Source organism: Sebastes umbrosus, chromosome 8 (genome assembly GCF_015220745.1).
Source record: "Sebastes umbrosus isolate fSebUmb1 chromosome 8, fSebUmb1.pri, whole genome shotgun sequence".
NCBI classification, from domain to species: domain Eukaryota; kingdom Metazoa; phylum Chordata; class Actinopteri; order Perciformes; family Sebastidae; genus Sebastes; species Sebastes umbrosus.
The window spans coordinates 24,734,127-24,751,458 of NC_051276.1; the positions used below are offsets into that span (position 1 = coordinate 24,734,127).

Here is a 17,332-nt window from a genome sequence, read left to right on the forward strand (position 1 = left end):
ATTTTTACGTTTAAAACTTTGAAATGGTCTTAATATTGTAGATTTTTGTAGACTCTGCAGTAGCTCCCTGTGGCTTTGACAAAAAAATTATATGGAAATGAATAACGGTGTGCCAAATGGGTTTTCTACCTTTTGAACGGGAATCTGGTTATAAAATACTACTGATATCCACTACAGGAGGCTATGTGCACACAATGGAGCCTTTGGCCATGACATTTCCCCTGTGCATCATCAGATTCTACCATTGTGCACAGTATAAAATCAATAAAAAACAACAAAGTTGTATAATTTTGACTCCAAATGGAGTCGTTTTATTATAATAATGAATCAAGCAAAACTTAGATAACAACAAATAAGATCAATAACAATGTTAATAAGACAACAAAAAAATAATCCAAATACAAATATGTACATTCAATATAAAAACGGTCAAAAATATTATAAAGTAAAAATATGATTTCTCGTGCGTTGATTTTGTGACTAAAATATTGAAATCATTGCCAAACAAACATTGTTCAGGCAAAATACACTTGGAGTGTTGTTTTATTAGTGTTAAGGTCTCGTCTTTTAGAAACAATCCGGAAAAAAATATTTTTTATTTATTTTATATTTATTTTAATTTTATTCTTTATTGCTAAATTTTTCACAGTAATCTGGAAGTTAGCATAAAGAAGTCCCACAAATTTCACTTTTGATTACTGTTTAGCTGAAATGAAGTAACTAACAATGTAATATCATGCACAATAATGCAATATTACTTTTTCTATTTTAGTTTACTTAATTTACTAAATGTATCTTACTGTTATTCTATTAGGCATTGGTGTTAGCATTACTTCTTATACACTTTATATTTTTTACTCCTGGTTCTATTCTTATGATGTTGTAATTTAGGCCAACTTTTCTATCTTAGTTTACTTATGTTACTAAATGTATCTTACTCTTATTGCTATTCTATTTTGCACTAGTGTTATTATTACTTCTTATACACTTTATATTTATTACTCCATTGTGTTTTGTTTTTTTAATTTATTCTTATGTTGTAATTTTGAGCAATCTTTGGCAGACGAAGTTTCCTTCGGGATCAATAAAGTTCTATCTTATCTTATCTGTTATGAAACAATACAGTATGTACATTCCCTCTCTGTCAATCAGTAAGTAAAGACTTATTACCATATACCGAAATTACCTTTTTACTGCTCTGCATTGCAGATTAATAGACCGAGAACTGTTAACTTGTTTTATATTTTCTGTCCTGAGTGATCTGTGGCTATAGCTTACAGTAGGGTGAACTTTTAGTTCTGCACTTTGGCCGCAAGCATTAAAAATAAAAAAAAGTCTTACATTGACGGTATTTGGGGTGAATTTATAGAACAAAGAACATACCAAACTCCATTTAATTTAATGACAGAGTTGGAGCTTTACATGAGGCACAATCTGATTTAGCCTGTGTATTTGGGACATGTAAAAAAAAAAAAAAAAAGCCAGTAAATACAAACCCATTTTACGTAGATAATAACTAAATATTTTTTCTAAATATTAATGTTGTATCAGGAAAATATGTTTATAATATGATTCAAAAAGTGGCTTTTTATATTGATAAACATTATCCATGAAGTAAAACCATATTTTATAAAGAGCTACTGAACTGCAAAGAAACATCACACTTGCAACACAGCTATTTAATGCCAAATAAGATCACAAAAACTAACAAAACATCATAAAAAATCAATACAATAAGTGATCTAAAACTGACTCTGATATCCTGAAGTTTTCAACTACACCCCCTGTGCTTCCTTTTTGTAAGTGACAAACATTAAGCCTTTATTGTGAAGGCGGATTCTCACAACTTCCTGTCACATTCTGGCTAATTCTGATTAACTTGACACAATTTCCGCCCCAGATTGGATGAAGTGTAAACAGGCACAATTTACAGCTACAAGAACTACATTTGCATTATATATAATAAAAAACAATTACAATGAACATCTTGCAAAATATATGACACATTATTACATGTTACATATTATATGTTACATATTACTACATTATTGCACATGTACAAGCAAACTGTATTTTTATTGTCAGGAAATTATCATGTGCTATTAATTCAATCCAGTGACACAATACATCACAGACACAACGTTTACTCATAACAGGCCATGTTGTAGGCTACTCTATAAATGTTGTGTTGTTCTTACAGTGTTCATGTGAATCAGTTTCACAACTATTGGCCAACAGTCAGTTAAGAAATTACTTATCAATCCTCGATTCCAGCAGCAGACTGAACTAACATTGAGTCAACATGAAGTAATACTGCTTCTTTAATATACCCACAAGCTCCTACGGTGCGTCTGAGGTGCTTGAATGTCAATTTACGATTTGTTACACAATGACTTTGGTGTATTTTACAGCTGCTATCACTGATATGAAATAATCTATGAACTATAACTTCATTAACCTTTCACCAATGGGCTTCTTGTTGAGTCATTTTAAGTAGATGTCTCTATGCAGAGCAACAATGTGTTGAATACCACCTAAATTAAGAATTCAAATATGTTATTTCTATAGCCTAGGAAAGTTCAATCAATATTTGTGAACGTGAGCCTCTGTACTCTCTCAGTAAGTCTCAAACTTGTGATGTCATAGGGTATAAAGTCTGGAGCTGCTACATAGACAATGAATGGGACACTGATTTTGTGGACACGCTGAATGTTTTCTTTTTTTTATACACATTTGGGCTTTATTTTATTGTAGTGTTGTCAGTTGTGAAACAGAAAATGTTCCCATATACTCAGATCACTCTCCTGGGTGCTCTCAGTGTCATCTACAACATCTCTCCCTATTCATTGTCTATGGAGCAGCTCCACACTTTATATCCTACGGCAGGGGTCAGCAACCTTTACGATCAAAAGAGCCATTTTAGGCCAAACATTTTTTTTTAAAAAATCTGTCTGGAGACGCAAAACATTTGAGCATTGTGATGAAGGTAACACAGCCTATTAAGTCTAATGCAGTGAGGGCCCAAATGCAAATGAGAGGGAGGACATTTGAAGAAGCCTCTCAGGACATTTGGTTGGAAGCTGCTGCTGGCTTTTCAGCAAATCCAGTGTGCTTGTTCTGGAAATGTCTTTAAATTACTTTTTTTTGTTGTTGTCGAATTTGTCCACGCACTATTAAATTTGCTATTTTCCTCCGAGACTTTTCTTTGATGGGATATTTGGAATCCATAGCTAGCCTATTAAGCTATTGGGGTTCTGCGAAATTTAATTCGGTGTATAGACTACAGATTTTTACAATTGGAAAATATAAGAATCACCATAGACCTACAACAATTATAAAGAAAAAAAAAAAGAAAAAAAAAAAAAAAAACAGTTTCCACTAAAGACGCATGTGGCTCCAGAGCCGCAGGTTGCAGACCCCTGCCCTATGACATCACAAGTTTGAGTTTTAGCACTCTAGTTTTTGGTTGGGAGAGAGTTGTTCATGTTTACTAACATTTTTTGGACTGTCTTAGACCATAGGAATAACATGTATGAATTTTGAAAATGGGTGTAATTCCCCTTTAAGTGGATATTTATGGAGAGTTGGTTTGTATCCGTGTTCTGGTTTGAAGCTCTGGATTTCATCAGCAACAATGTGTTTGTCCGTCTTAATACACCTTCCATATTGCAAACCGGATTATGCGATGTGGTGTATAACAGGAGGATTGTGTGCTGTGTGCTCATTCATTGCTGAGGGTTTAAGTATCTAATTAGTACCAAAGCCAGCTTCGGCTAATCTTCTCAACACTGACTCAACATGTGACCTGGTAACCAATGTTAAGGCCAATCAATAGCCTGAGTAACTCAAAGACAGCTTTTAACTTACGGTGGGTTCAAAATGGGTGCCGTCCTACCCAAGGCTCGGAGTTTGGTGCTAAGTTTTTGAGCATACTAACGCTTTATGTCTCCAAAATACAGACGTGCCTGTAACACGATCATATCGGAGCGACACTACAAGCTCAGAGTGTGTAACCCAGGATGTTTGGGCACAGATTTAGATTTGCGATTGTCCTCTCTAACACAGTTTATCCTCATTGAGTGCTGCAGCCGGTGTCCTGCTCGCACACAGGCCTATACTCTATCCTCTGCAGATGAGCAGATGAAGCTCTGGAAGTGGGACAGGGGGCTATTTGGACAGGAATTAAGGGGTGTGTTAAATTTCTGCATGCATGATCAATGGGGTTGAATGGTGGGGATGGGGACGGGGTGGATGGGGAGGGCACCGGGCTGAGGCAGAGAAAGAGAGAGAGCTAGCGGTGAGGACACAGACAGAGGCGGCCAGCAATGGCTCACTAATGAGAGATGGACACTGTGGATTGTGTCTCATTATCAATCAACGTAGCTTTGAGTTCTCCGGAGAGGGAAAATGCAGGCCCCAATGTGTGCTGCATGTGGTCCATTTTGATAAACCCAGCTTGTGTGGTGGAGCATTAGTCACAGCGGTATCTGAGCTGTTGGAAATCCACACACATTGCCCTCTGTCCGTTTTGGTGAGGAGTTTCCTCTGAATAGTACAATGGGACTTAATTACAGGTCAGTGGCATGTCTCAGGGAGATAGAGGGAGCTCTGTTACCCTTCCAAATACAGTATAATGCCATCTTCCCAAGGGTGGGGTGGGGTAACAAGAGCTCTACACAAAAAGGTGCTGATAGGCTGAACCTGAGAATGGTATAAGGTGATCCAGGCAGAGAAAGTGAGCGTTTTACACTGAAAGAGAGAGAAAAGATAAAGGACTACATTAACTCTCAAAGGTTTTCTCCCATTCAGTTTGCCCTCTTTCCTTTCCAGTCTTCCACTTCCAACTTATCATTCCCGCCAACTTTCTTTGACAAAAAAACTAGAGTGGATCAAAGACAAAGAAATCTTGGATTTGGAAATAATAAAAAAAAATCAGATTCAACATAGAGAAGTCTATGTAAACCATTAAAGTATAAAGTTCAACAGTTTAAAGATATGGCAAAAACATGCCCACAGTTGCCTTTTACTAAAAGAATAAAGTCAGAGAGTAACTGCTGTAGTTTAACTGCACTGTTAGTGCCATGGATGTGTGGATTTAATCAAGCAATCTGCAACCACACAACTAGATGCCGCCAAATCCTACACACTGTACCTTTAAAGGGAATGTATGTAAGTTTTTACACGTATAAACATTTTTAAATCATTTTTCAATGCCAATGTGTGAACAGGTTGTAACCTAACCAAAAAAATGAGATCTTCCGTGACTTTCTGGGTTTCTTCTATCAGCCTGTAGACTGCTTTTAATGTGAGGATCCCGGGCCGGTTTTTCCAAGAAAATCCAACAGATGTGACGACATGTGGTTACAAATGGAGTCCGCTAACGCCGACAAACGTCCAGCCCCCACCACAACTCAAAGTCCAACACAAACTCCACGGAAGCACAAAAAATACCAAAAATTATATCTAATGAAGCCCGTCTTGCAAAACAGGAATGTGACCAACGTCGGGTGAAAACTAGTGTTGTGGGAGTGGCGTAGGTCATTTTGGAGAAGAGCAGAGCCAGTTCGAAGAGTGTGTGTGCATGTGGGAAGTGAGCGGTGAAGCAAGACAGAGAGAGCGGCAGCGAGTGTGTGAGGCCGAAGCAGGAAAAGTTAACGCTATGATCAACATATATATAAGCTAACATCACTGCCAAGCATGTGAAATATATAGTGATATTGTGGGTTTTAGCTGCTAATGTTGCTAACGTTAATCAACATGATGCCTGTAAATCACGTTCAGTCTCGTGTGTGTCGCCTCACGGTTTTGACCGACGCTCGCTCGTGTCTACGTAGTGCGAGCAACAGGACGCTGACTGTCATTGACTTAACGGCCACAGGTGTCACTGTAAACAAGCAATTTTTGATTCTTACAGAGTCCCTTTAAGTACAATTATGAATGAAGGACTTTGTTAAATATGTATTACATACATACAGTACAGACACATCAACCTACATACACACACATGCAAACTAGTTACCCAAATTAAATCAAGTTATAAAACCACCTTTTGATAAAAAGGTCCATACGGTTTATACTGTAATAATGTTGCACATGTGGAATTTGCAAATTGGTTTACTACCTCATTTAGTTTTATTTTAAAGAAAATTGTAGCTTGCACACTTTTCTAATATATAGCATGTCATCGCACACTTTGTATTTATTGTAGATAGTATGTTATTGTTATTCCATGTTCATATTTTATATTTTATAAGCTATTTGTAGTAGTCTGGTATACTAGAGAATATTGATTTTAAAAAGCTGTCATAATGTTGTTCTTTTACTAGGTGATTAAACTCATGCTCAACATAGAAACACTGTGCGTACACAACAGCCCCCAAGTTATTGGTACAGGGACACATGCTGAAACTGGGTCGTTCAGATGTAAACATGACACAGCAGCACTCTCTAGTGGTGTGAAAGACTGATCAAGCCATGTTTCTGCTCAGTCAATGTAATGTTGGTGTGTGCCTTTACATTTTTAACTACATGTTTCAACATTAAAGTTTGGAGCATCAAACAAAAAGGGTAAGAAGAGCGTCTCTGTGTGTCCCAAAAGTCTGTCCTACTGTGAAATTAGAAATATCTACATATATAAATATACCATATAACTTGTCTGTTATGTTTTCTTTACTTGTCTCCTTTTTTTTCTTTGAGAGGCGATCTGTTGCGTCTGCAGCCCTGCATGCAACTGTAACATCCCCTAACGTTTATTTATTGTTTTTAAATTGCACTTTGGTCACTGTTGGGGACTGAGGGAGTGGGGACAAAGTTCACAGGGCGCATGTAAGGAGGAGGGGGTGAAGAGGAGGAAGGTTAAAAAAAAAAGAAAATTGACCTTTGAAAGCAAAACAGCAGGTGGAGAGCTAAAAACCAGGCAGCTCAGGACACATCGGGAGGAAATTCAACACAGGGAAAATGAAAGTATCCGTCGTTTAAAGCTGAAGTGGGACTACAAACACTATGAGGCCCAACGCTGCCTGTCTGGGAGCCATTTGAGTGTGGAAGTGCACACGGAGAGCAGTGTTTGTTTGCGAGGCGGTAGGTAGGTAGCGAGGCAAGGCATCAGAGCAATGGAAGAGAGGATAGAGGAGAGGGCTGGGGCGGCCAAGGCGAAGCCGAGCCGTTTGACCGCCCTTCAGGAGCAGCTGATCTGGGCCCTGCTGGGATCCGGACTGTCCCGGGATGTCCTGGTCCAAGCCATAGGGGAGCTGGAGCGAGAGAGGGCGAGTGCTGGCGGGGAGAAGGGAGAGAGGGGGGATGGAGAGAGTTCCGAGGAAGGAGAAATGGATTTCCCACCGCCTATATTCCGAGAGCTGGAGAAGCTTCTCCCAGAGGAGGTGGCCAAACTGAGGGTTGAAGTTGACCAGCTACTGCAGTAAGTAGATCCCAGCGCTTCTCTGGAAGCTCCACGGCGACAGCAAAATCTCTGACTAACTAACTGCTATTCTCACACAGCTTTTCTGTGTAGGACCTGATCAGGTCAAATTAAAAAAATGCCTTTGACAACTTCATCATCTTCTCTTTCACCTCCTGTATATCAAAACTAAGCACCCGAGAGTTGAAACAACAGTTTACCTGACAACATCACCTCTTTTCCTTTATTCTTCTTAAACTCGGCTCTCCTCTCTTTACCAAATCCTCCCTCCTTCTCCTGCCTCTCTGTCTGCCTCTCTCTCTCTGCTTCTGAGGCGAATTTAAAGAGGGTTCCTCCTTTGCTAGTTACTAATTACCCACCCCCATCATTATTCTCTGGCCATTTCTTAATAAATAAGCTACATGCATAGGTGAAGATTAATGGAGCAGGGCTGGTCATGTGAGGCAATGTTTACATAAGGCTTGAGTGATATTTCTGCATCTTTTTCAGAACTGTTTTCTGATATTTGGAGCACACTACGCACTTCTTATCGGACACTTTACTGAGAGGTGTATTTTTTTTTTTCAAAAATATTAAAATTCTCGCTAAGTGGCTGTTTAAAATATATTTTATTAGAGTTTACTGTCTAAATCTGGATTTGAATATGGTAAAGTTAAAGACATTTTGTGTATTTTATGTGCTCCTGACCTGACAGTTAGAAAGCGTTAAATTAGGCTTCATAAACCTTTTACACGTTTTTCCCCTCCAGTGATCTGAAAGGGCTGGACTTTGCCCCTGTGTGCTTTCTCTTATCTCTCTCTGTGTCAATACACCTCTCTCTACTTCCCTATGAGTGGCCATGCTTTATGTCTAACGTTGGGACAAACTGCACTTTTCCTAGAAAGGGTTTAAACACCCAGAAATATTGTGGAAAAGAAAAGGGGATATATATAAACAAAATAAAGTCAAATAAACAAAAATATACAACAATGTAAGAGTACACACAAAAATGAGGCCTTTGTCTAATAGGGAGGACCCCTGGCACGTTGCTAAAATGGTGAAAAGCTACATGCAGCAGCACAACCTCCCTCAGAGAGAGGTGGTGGAGTCCACGGGACTCAACCAGTCCCATCTCTCCCAGCACCTCAACAAAGGCACGCCCATGAAGAACCAGAAGAGAGCCTCTCTGTACACCTGGTACGTCAAGAAGCGATGCGAGATTAGCCAGCGTGAGTACACAAGCAGCTGTGGAGCTGCAAAGGCCCCTAATCTCTGCTTTCAATTATGCATCAAATATCAGTTCTGTAGACTGAAAGAGAGGTGTGAAAAAGAGAAAAAATTATAATTTCCCTTTCCCTTTCAGAATTTACCAACGCCAAACATGGTCTTGGATCTGCGGAGGAGCAAGGAGAGGAGACCAGGAAAGGACGGAGGAACAGGTTCAAATGGGGTCCGGCGTCCCTGCAGATCCTCTTCCACGCCTACGACCGACAGAAGAACCCCAGCAAGGAGGAGAGAGAGGGGTTGGTGGAGGATTGTAACAGGTGAGACATACAGTGGTGGTGATACAAGGACAAAACAGGATTTCTCTTACCTATCTTGTTTTTACAGCTTTGCTGTGCCACTTTGGCCCAACGAGACCCAAATCATGGGTTCCTTTTAAAGGGATAGTTTGGATGTTTTGAAGTGGGGTTGTATTAGGTACTTATCCGTAGTTAGTGTATTACCTATAGTTGATCGGCAAGCCCTGAGTTTGGAGAAACAGACAGCAGTGAGCGCACAGAAGCAAAGCAATGTACTGCTGTCGACGGGCCAGCAGCAACATATTTTAGACACCTAAAAGAAAGGCCCACCTAATAAATTAATATCAGTTTAAGTGTATGCTATTTAAAATAATTTCACCGGTTTACCTTGCCATGTTTCCGATGGGGAACTGAAACTGTTATCTTTGCTCTCGCTAAAGCCACCAGACTCCATTGGAAAAAAAACTGTAATTTTACCTCGCAGAACACGAGAGATGCAGTTCTACCGCTGCCTTGATGGGTTATTTTGTTTGTGTTATTGTGTGACTTTGGTTAGTTCGGATTCACCAAAGTCACACAATAACATAAACAAACTAACCGATATAGGCAGCGGTAGACCAGCAACCCCCGTGTTCTGCAAGGTAAAATTACAGGATTCTTCAACGGTGTCTGGTGGCTTTGGCGAGAGCATAGATGGATGCAAACGGCTTCAGTTCTCCGCTGGAGAGGGCTGTCTCACGGCATGGTAAACCGGTGAAAATATTCTAAATATAGCGTACACTTAGATGGATATTGATTTTTTTTTTAGGTGGGCCTTTCTTTAAGGTGTCTAAAATACGTTTTGCTGCTGGCCCCGTCCACAGCAGCATATTGCTTTGGTTCCGTGCGATAACTCCTGCCTGCTTCTCCAAGCTGGGCACGTGTCGACTGTCATCTACTGTAGGTAATACACTCACTATGGATAAGTACCTCATACAACCTCACTTCAAAATATCCAAACTATCCCTTTAAGCAAGTGGAGGCTGACTCTTGCGGTGTACTTCTGGTCAACTTGCCCCAATATGTGTTACTATTGGTCATGCTCACAAAGGTCATCCTAGTGACTTATGTAACTAGTGGGCCACACTCTCAAAGGGACAGTATATGCCTTCAAAATGTAAATGTATCCATGTGCTCTTCCTCCCTCAGGGCAGAGTGTCATCAGAGGGGGGTGTCTCCCTCCCAGCTTGCCGGCCTGGGCTCCAACCTGGTTACCGAGGTCCGAGTGTACAACTGGTTCGCCAACCGCCGCAAAGAGGAGGCCTTCCGTCACAAACTGGCCCTCGACACACCTTTTACCAACCAATCTGCGTCCTCTTCTCACCCCAACCTCCCGCCAAGTCCTGAGCACGGTAATACCCTAACAATGTTCAGGCAAGCTTGAAGAGTGAGTCAAGAGTGAAACAAAACCTGCCTTTTTAAAAAAAAAAGGGAGTGAGCGTCGAGACAAAGTTGGACTTGCCTATGCCGGATCTCAAGACTTGTTTGTCCTTTTGATCCCTTTGGGTAAAAAACTATAACCAGCACACTCTTGTAGACATGACTGTACTGGTTCTGGTACTGATGTTCATATTTTTCAGTTACCTCATGCTGCAATTTGGAGCAATCAACCAATGTATGTGTTAAATTTGATTGTAAAATGTGCCCCCCCCCGTCAGTGATTTGGGGCCTGACTTCTTGTTTTCCAGGTGTCAAATACAGCCAGCAAATCCTGTGCGACCCCGTGAGCTCAGCCAGAGGAAGCGTAGGGGAGAGAGTGGGACATCTGGTGGTCAGCCCTATCCAACTGGAGCCCAGCCACACACTCCTAGAGACACATAACCCCAAGCTGGTGAGAGCATGCGTCCTAGTCCTAGTTCATATTATAGACTACCTGTATGTGCCGCTGCCATCGTGACCATGCTGTCCTCTGGTCTCAGGTGTCCAGCGGTGGCCCACTGCCCCCAGTAAGCACTCTGACCTCGCTGCACAGTCTGTCTGCGTCCCCTTCCTCGCAGGGCCTCATCATGGCGTCGCTGCCCAGCGTCATGAGCCTGGGGGAGTCTTCACTTCTCATTGGTAACTCTAGTTTCTTCTCTTTTCTGAATAAGAATAAAAAGAAAAAAATCTGAGAACACTATGTTATTATTGATTCACAGGTTTGGCCTCAGCGCAGCCTCAGACCGTGCCCGTTATCAACAATATGGGGGGCGGTTTCACCACTCTCCAGCCGATCTCATTCCAGCAGCAGCTTCACGCGTCTTCCCAGCAGCCAATATCACACCACCTCCAGAGTCACATGGGCGCCAGTCCCTTCATGGCGACCATGGCACAGCTGCCATGTCACAGTAAGGTCACACAGCAATAATGAGGTTAACATGTTATGTTGAGTAGAGATTCATTCGTCTGTTCCTCATCGCAGTGTACAAGTCGGAATCGCCGCAGTACCATGTCATCACTGACAGCAGCGGCCTGGGGACGCTGACCAGCCTCACTGCTGTTAGACAGGTAAACCGGGTGTGACGGGTTGGTTGGTCTGTAAAGGCACCAATAATCCTATTTTGGTAAAAACTGTCTTTGATTTTTTTGTTTTGGGTAGATTCTAACAGCAGATCCTGAGGAACAGACGGACCCGCCTTTACAGGATGACTCTCTACACCTGCAGCCGCACACACCTGTGCCAGGTACACAGCTGTCAATACAGGTTTACTCCTCGACATCTACATCCTACTACAACATCTTTGGGATGATGTCATGTCTAGTTACGCAAATTTCAAAGGGAACTCCGACCCACAATTGATTGATTGATTGACCACAATCCAGCTGGGCTTAATCTGATTAGATGAATTTGAGACCTTTTAATATTCTGCAATAATGTTTTGTTGGAATTGATATTCACTCATTACATTTTAAATCACATAAACTCCACAAAGTGCTTACAAAGATTTTAAAAGGAGCAGTTCAACGTTTATTTGCCTTCTTGTCGAGAGTTAGATGAGAAGATTGATGTCAGCAGGCGGTTGAGCTCAGCTAGTTACCTAGCAACCCCATGGAGTCTACAAGACTCCCAGAAGTCACTGCTTCCAGCCAAGAAATAGTCTGGCACACCGCCTGTTTAAACCACAAATTGTCATTTTTACTTTTCAGTTTTTTGATCAGATTAAACAAATAAAATATAACGTGTTCATTAGCAAGCTTCACAGGTACTGGTGGGTGGATTTAGTTACTATTGGACAGAGATGTTTCCAGTCTTTATGCTAAGTTAACTGATTCCAGCTACATATTTACTGGCAGACATAGAATATTATATTAATAAGTATGTTTTCATTAGTGTATAATCACCTGAAAATAAGAATCTTTATGTTTTTATCACTTTAAAATGAGCCGTTTAGAGCTACATATGAAGTTGGCAACCATGTTTCTACAGTAGCCAGAACAGACAAACCAAACACTGGCTCTAAATAGGGCCATTTATCTTTTTTGTGTCGGCCACCGTAGCTCTCCTAAAACAATATTTTTTTGTCAACAGCTTCCTCCGAGAGCCTAGAGCTGTATCCTGCTTCTCAGACGACAGAAAGTCATCAGTCTCACCTCCTCTCGCCTTCACCAACAGACATCATCTCCTACATACCTACACAACTGGTCTCTACTGCACAGTAGAAGTGCTCTGGCAACATACTGTCTCCTCATTATCGGCTGGACTCGGAGGGGGGGTTTTGGACGGACAGCTACCTCTGGTGTAACTTTCCAGAGAAACCTGGTGTCAGGGGCCAAAGGGACGATTCAGCTTTCATGTTTCAAAGACTCTCTGAGACTCCGTATCACTGTAATACGAACAAGGATCGACATTAGAGAAGATTCACTTTTGAAAAAAAAAAAAAAAAAGAAATCACCGGAAAAATCAACACCAAAATTGTATTTTTATTAAAATGTTTATTAACATTCAGAAACTGTACATTAAGTTGAAACTTGTGAACTGCATATTACCTGCTTTTTTTTTTATGTCACTGCCTTGAAATGCCTTTTCACACTCTTAAATGAGTATCTTTCATGATAAAGTAAAGACTATTTCAAGAATAACCATGAGCAATGGCATGAAAAGAGGTTTTCATTTAGATACACATTTACTGTCAGGAAATATATTTCAAGCTTGTGACAGACTATGCCAGACTGGATAACAAACAAACATCCCAAAACATTGAAAGATAATTCAAAACAGATTCAGTCCTAAGCCTCTTCCTCAGTGTGTAATTCTCGCTTCTTTTTCTTTTTCCGTTTTACTTTGACTTGTATGTGTTCCTCTGCGTTCCCGTGCTCACCATTTATTTGAGCATTAAGAGAAGAACCTACAGAGTCCACCTGCTCACCCTCTTCTGGATTCGGTTTCCTCTTTTTCTTCTTCTTAACAACACGGCTCTCCTCTTCCTCTGCCGCTTTCTTCTTCTTCTTTATTCCCTCTGAGCGGGGAAGCTCCGCTGAGGGAGTGGAGAGTGTCGAGAGCAGTGACGATGCGGCTAAGAGATCTTTGACAGACACCGCTGCTTCCCTCAGCCTTGTTTCCATCTCATTGTCGCTGTCACTGTGACCAACAGAGGGATGCAAAATGTTAAGGGCTATGCAAACTAATCAGGTTCTTTAAAAAAAACAAAATAATAAGAACCTTGAGCTGGGAACAGGCCGACGCCTCACAGGGGCTGGAGGGTCATCAGCTGTCTGTCCCGGGACGGATGTAGAAAACAGACGAAATCCTAAAAAAAGGAAAAACACGTGAATGGGCGTGAATTAATAGAGAAGATAGCAGAATCACCCATAAAAGCAGCAAGTATCAAAATAAAGAGAAACTTCACCTTCATCATCATCACATCTTGTTGATTCCACACAGGATAAAGCTTCAGTCTGCATCACTGTAATGGAACTGACAATAACAGGCATATTATAAGCCAGGTATAAAAATATGTGCATCTTTTCCTCACAGTATTATGAGATTAATTCATTATAATTAGGGCTGTCAAAGTTAACGCGATAATAACGTAAATTCGTTTTAACGCCGCTAATTTAATGTATTAATGCAAGTCACAATTTTTAGGTTGTAGCGAGCTCAATTTTGAAGGTAGAGTGAAGATACTGGCATCATATGAAGCTAGAAAATGGAATCTAATCCCAAGCTGCTCGTGAAGGAGGCTAAATAACGCTCCAAACTTTGGCTGAATTTTGGCGGGGAATAACGGGCATGGCCATTTTCAAAGGGGTCCCTTGACCTCTGACCTCAAGATATGTGAACGAGTCTCCCCCTTACAGACATGCCCACTCTATGATAATCACATGGGGGCAAGTCATAGTCAAGTCAGCACACTGACACACTGACAGCTGTTGTTGTCTGTTGGGCTGCAGTTTACCATGTTATGATTTGAGCATACTTTTTTATTCTAAATGCAGTACCTGTGAGGGTGTCTGAACAATATTTGTCATTGTTTTGTGTTGTTAATTGATTTCCAGTAATAAATAAATACATATATGTGCATAAAGCAGCATATTTGTCCACTCCCATGTTGATAAGAGTATTAAATACTACAAATCTCCCTTTAAGGTACATTTCAAACAGATAAAAAATGTTTGATTAATTTGCGATTAAACATTTTATTCGATTGACAGCCCTAATTAAAATGCAAAACTACTTACCTGTCAAGAAGATGTCCCAACTTTTTGGCGACGTGTGTTCGAAACCCTTGGGTGACCTGGAGCTCGTTGCCATCGTGTTCATGGTCAGCTACAACAACACTGTTGCACAGCAAGACAACATTCAAACTTATTTCATTTCTGACATTCAAATATTTGTATGAAATTCAGCCACTGTACCAATCATTTGAAGTTAAGCTGCACGTGTTGCACATTTATTATATAGCTATAGCTGGAATACTTCAACTATTTCAACTTCCTCAATGTAGAAGGCTGAAAAGTGAATTATGTAGGCTACTTACGCTGTGTGGAGATACAGAAAGTATTTTACAGTTAGCTCTTCTTCCTTCCTAATAATGGTTTTAGTTAGAGGTTAAGTTCACAAGAAGGCTTACCGCTTTGACTGTTGCACATGGCTGTTCCCATCTAAAACAAACAAAGCTAACGTCAGCACTTGCAACTATCATCAACAGGCAAAATGCATATGATCAAATACTGTCCGAATGGTGCTGTATTGCGATTCGATATTACAATTTTAAGATTTATTATTTTTGTTAACTTTTATAACACTAGATCATGGGAAAAAGCTGAATCATTCAAGCCCTTTATTGTCATCGTGTAGTACAACGAAATTAGATTGTGACAATCCCATAGGTGCTAATGAAAAGATAATACAATAAAAAAAGAGACAGTGCAATATAAATATAAAAAATAATACAATATAGAATATAAAAATACAATATGTATATTGATGAAATGCCAGTTTCGCCAGATTAAAGTTTTGCCAGATTATTGCACAAAGTGTCCTTCAGATAATTATATAATTATTGCATAGAGTGATCAGCATATGTTATTGCACATATCCGTAACAGTAGATTTACAGTATTTACATTGCAAGAGTGACACTTTTACTTTGGAAAATATCTAAATTGAAAGAGTAAAAATGTTTCATTTTCAGTATGCATCTAGTCAGAGATGTCCTGAAGTCAAATATATCAGTCATTGTTAGGTATTATTTATTACATTTTTTTGCAGCAACCAAAAAAAATCAAAGAATAAATACATTTCCTTCACAAATAAGTGGCATTTTCTTTTTTCAATTTATATGGGACATGTAATGTTTTATACTTCTGGTGAATATAGTCCAATCAATCTTATTTCCATAAATGTAACATAAATTCAAATTCAAATTCAAATAAGCTTTATTGGCATGAATCCTCAGTTTACATTATTGCCAAAACGAAATTACATATTATTGAATAATTACATTTCACAAGAAATAATCACAAGAAATAAAGCATAATATAGTTAAAGCATAATATAGTTCCTTTTGTTAACATCTTATTTTGAAAACCGGATGTAGTCACATGTGTTTACTTTCTATCTCTGAGCTCATTAGTGCCAAATGCTACAACCATAACAATGCGAGAGGTTAGAGCCTCTGAAGTACAATAAAAATGTATATTTCTAACAAGTCATGTAACTTTAGCCAACGTTTAATTACGACTATCTCTGTTTATTATCTGAACTAGCAGTAAAGGTGTCCTATCTCACCAGGCTAATGTCGTGTTTCTCCTGGAGTTCATCTACCTGTACAGAAATGTTCACTTCGTCTCTCACTACAGACACAACAGAAAACATGTTCACCTTTCATTTTGTCACCTCGTGTCTCCCAGACTGCCTCCTGACATCTTTTAAGCGCCTCATCGTCGCTGCTGCTGGAGTCGTCAGAGACACCACACGCGTTTTTAGCGGCGACCGCCATGACCGAACACGCTTCTGGGTAATGTAGTCCGTCGACAAGGGGAACTGTATGGCGTGGACCAAGCCCCCCAGGAGGAGCACCATGGTGTGGACAGAAAGAGGCTTTTTTTTACTCATGTATGTGCTGTAATTCATCACTATCTTCATACAACTTAGAGAATTAGAGAATGAAACAGTTTGAACATATCAGACTGAAAATAAAATAAGTTTAAATCCTCATTGTATTTACTTAGGTACAAAAAATCTGAGATTTTGAGAATAAAGTCTTAATATTATGAGAATAAAGTCATAACTTTACAAGAAAAATGTTGTATTATGAGAATAAAGTTGTAACGTTACAAGAATAAAGTCTTAATATTATGAGAATAAAGTCATAACTTTACAAGAAAAATGTTGTAATATTATGAGAATAAAGTTGTAACGTTACAAGAATAAAGTCATAATATTATAATATATATAAATAAATATATATATAAATAAATAAATATATATATATAATATTATGTAAAGTAGTAATTTTACATGTTATTGTAAGGGGGAAATAGAGCTGAACTGGCGGAGTTCGGCTCTATTAAGTCATTAAGTTATTCTCTAAGTTATGACTTTATTCTCATAATATTACGACTTTTTTTCTCGTATATTTATGACTTTATTCTCATATAACAGCTTTTTTCTCGTAAATTTATTAATTTATTCTCATATTACGACTTTTTTTTCTCGTAAACTTATGACTTTATTCTCATATTACAACTTTTTTTCTCGTAAACTTATGACTTTATTCTCATAATATTACAACTTTTTTTTCTCATAAACTTATGACCTTATTCTCGTAATATTATGACTTTATTTTATTTGGCCCTAATACTCCGTCGTACTTAGGAAAGAGTCAAAGATGTTGAGAAAAAAAAAAAAAAAGCTGTGCAAAAATGGTCATTCCATAGTAAAGCAATGTCAG

General features: G+C 39.3%; 2 protein-coding genes across 8 annotated transcripts; one reads left to right on the forward strand and one right to left on the reverse strand.

The window, feature by feature from the left end:
• The first annotated feature begins 6,878 nt into the window (after positions 1 to 6,878).
• On the forward strand, positions 6,879 to 12,826 carry hnf1a (HNF1 homeobox a). Of its 2 annotated transcripts, none has more exons than XM_037778861.1 (10): positions 6,879 to 7,417; positions 8,426 to 8,625; positions 8,760 to 8,940; positions 10,108 to 10,310; positions 10,617 to 10,789; positions 10,878 to 11,016; positions 11,097 to 11,285; positions 11,360 to 11,445; positions 11,537 to 11,621; positions 12,467 to 12,826. In XM_037778861.1, exons 1-10 carry the CDS (start codon positions 7,113 to 7,115, stop codon positions 12,595 to 12,597), a joined length of 1,692 nt encoding a protein of 563 aa, XP_037634789.1. In that variant the 5' UTR covers positions 6,879 to 7,112; the 3' UTR covers positions 12,598 to 12,826. The 2 variants fall into 2 exon arrangements, with proteins under 2 accessions (XP_037634789.1, XP_037634790.1); XM_037778862.1 differs by having other exon boundaries at positions 10,647 to 10,789.
• Positions 12,827 to 12,833: 7 nt separating this feature from the next.
• c8h12orf43 (chromosome 8 C12orf43 homolog) lies at positions 12,834 to 16,473 on the reverse strand. Of its 6 annotated transcripts, none has more exons than XM_037778865.1 (6): positions 16,204 to 16,473; positions 15,009 to 15,039; positions 14,617 to 14,715; positions 13,779 to 13,852; positions 13,598 to 13,685; positions 12,834 to 13,516 (listed from the first exon to the last, which is right to left on the reverse strand). In XM_037778865.1, exons 1-6 carry the CDS (start codon positions 16,376 to 16,378, stop codon positions 13,165 to 13,167), a joined length of 819 nt encoding a protein of 272 aa, XP_037634793.1. In that variant the 5' UTR covers positions 16,379 to 16,473; the 3' UTR covers positions 12,834 to 13,164. The 6 variants fall into 6 exon arrangements, with proteins under 6 accessions (XP_037634793.1, XP_037634794.1, XP_037634791.1 ...); XM_037778866.1 differs by having other exon boundaries at positions 13,785 to 13,852; positions 16,204 to 16,468; XM_037778863.1 differs by having other exon boundaries at positions 13,598 to 13,690; positions 13,781 to 13,852; positions 16,204 to 16,466.
• Between the last annotated feature and the right edge of the window lie 859 nt (positions 16,474 to 17,332).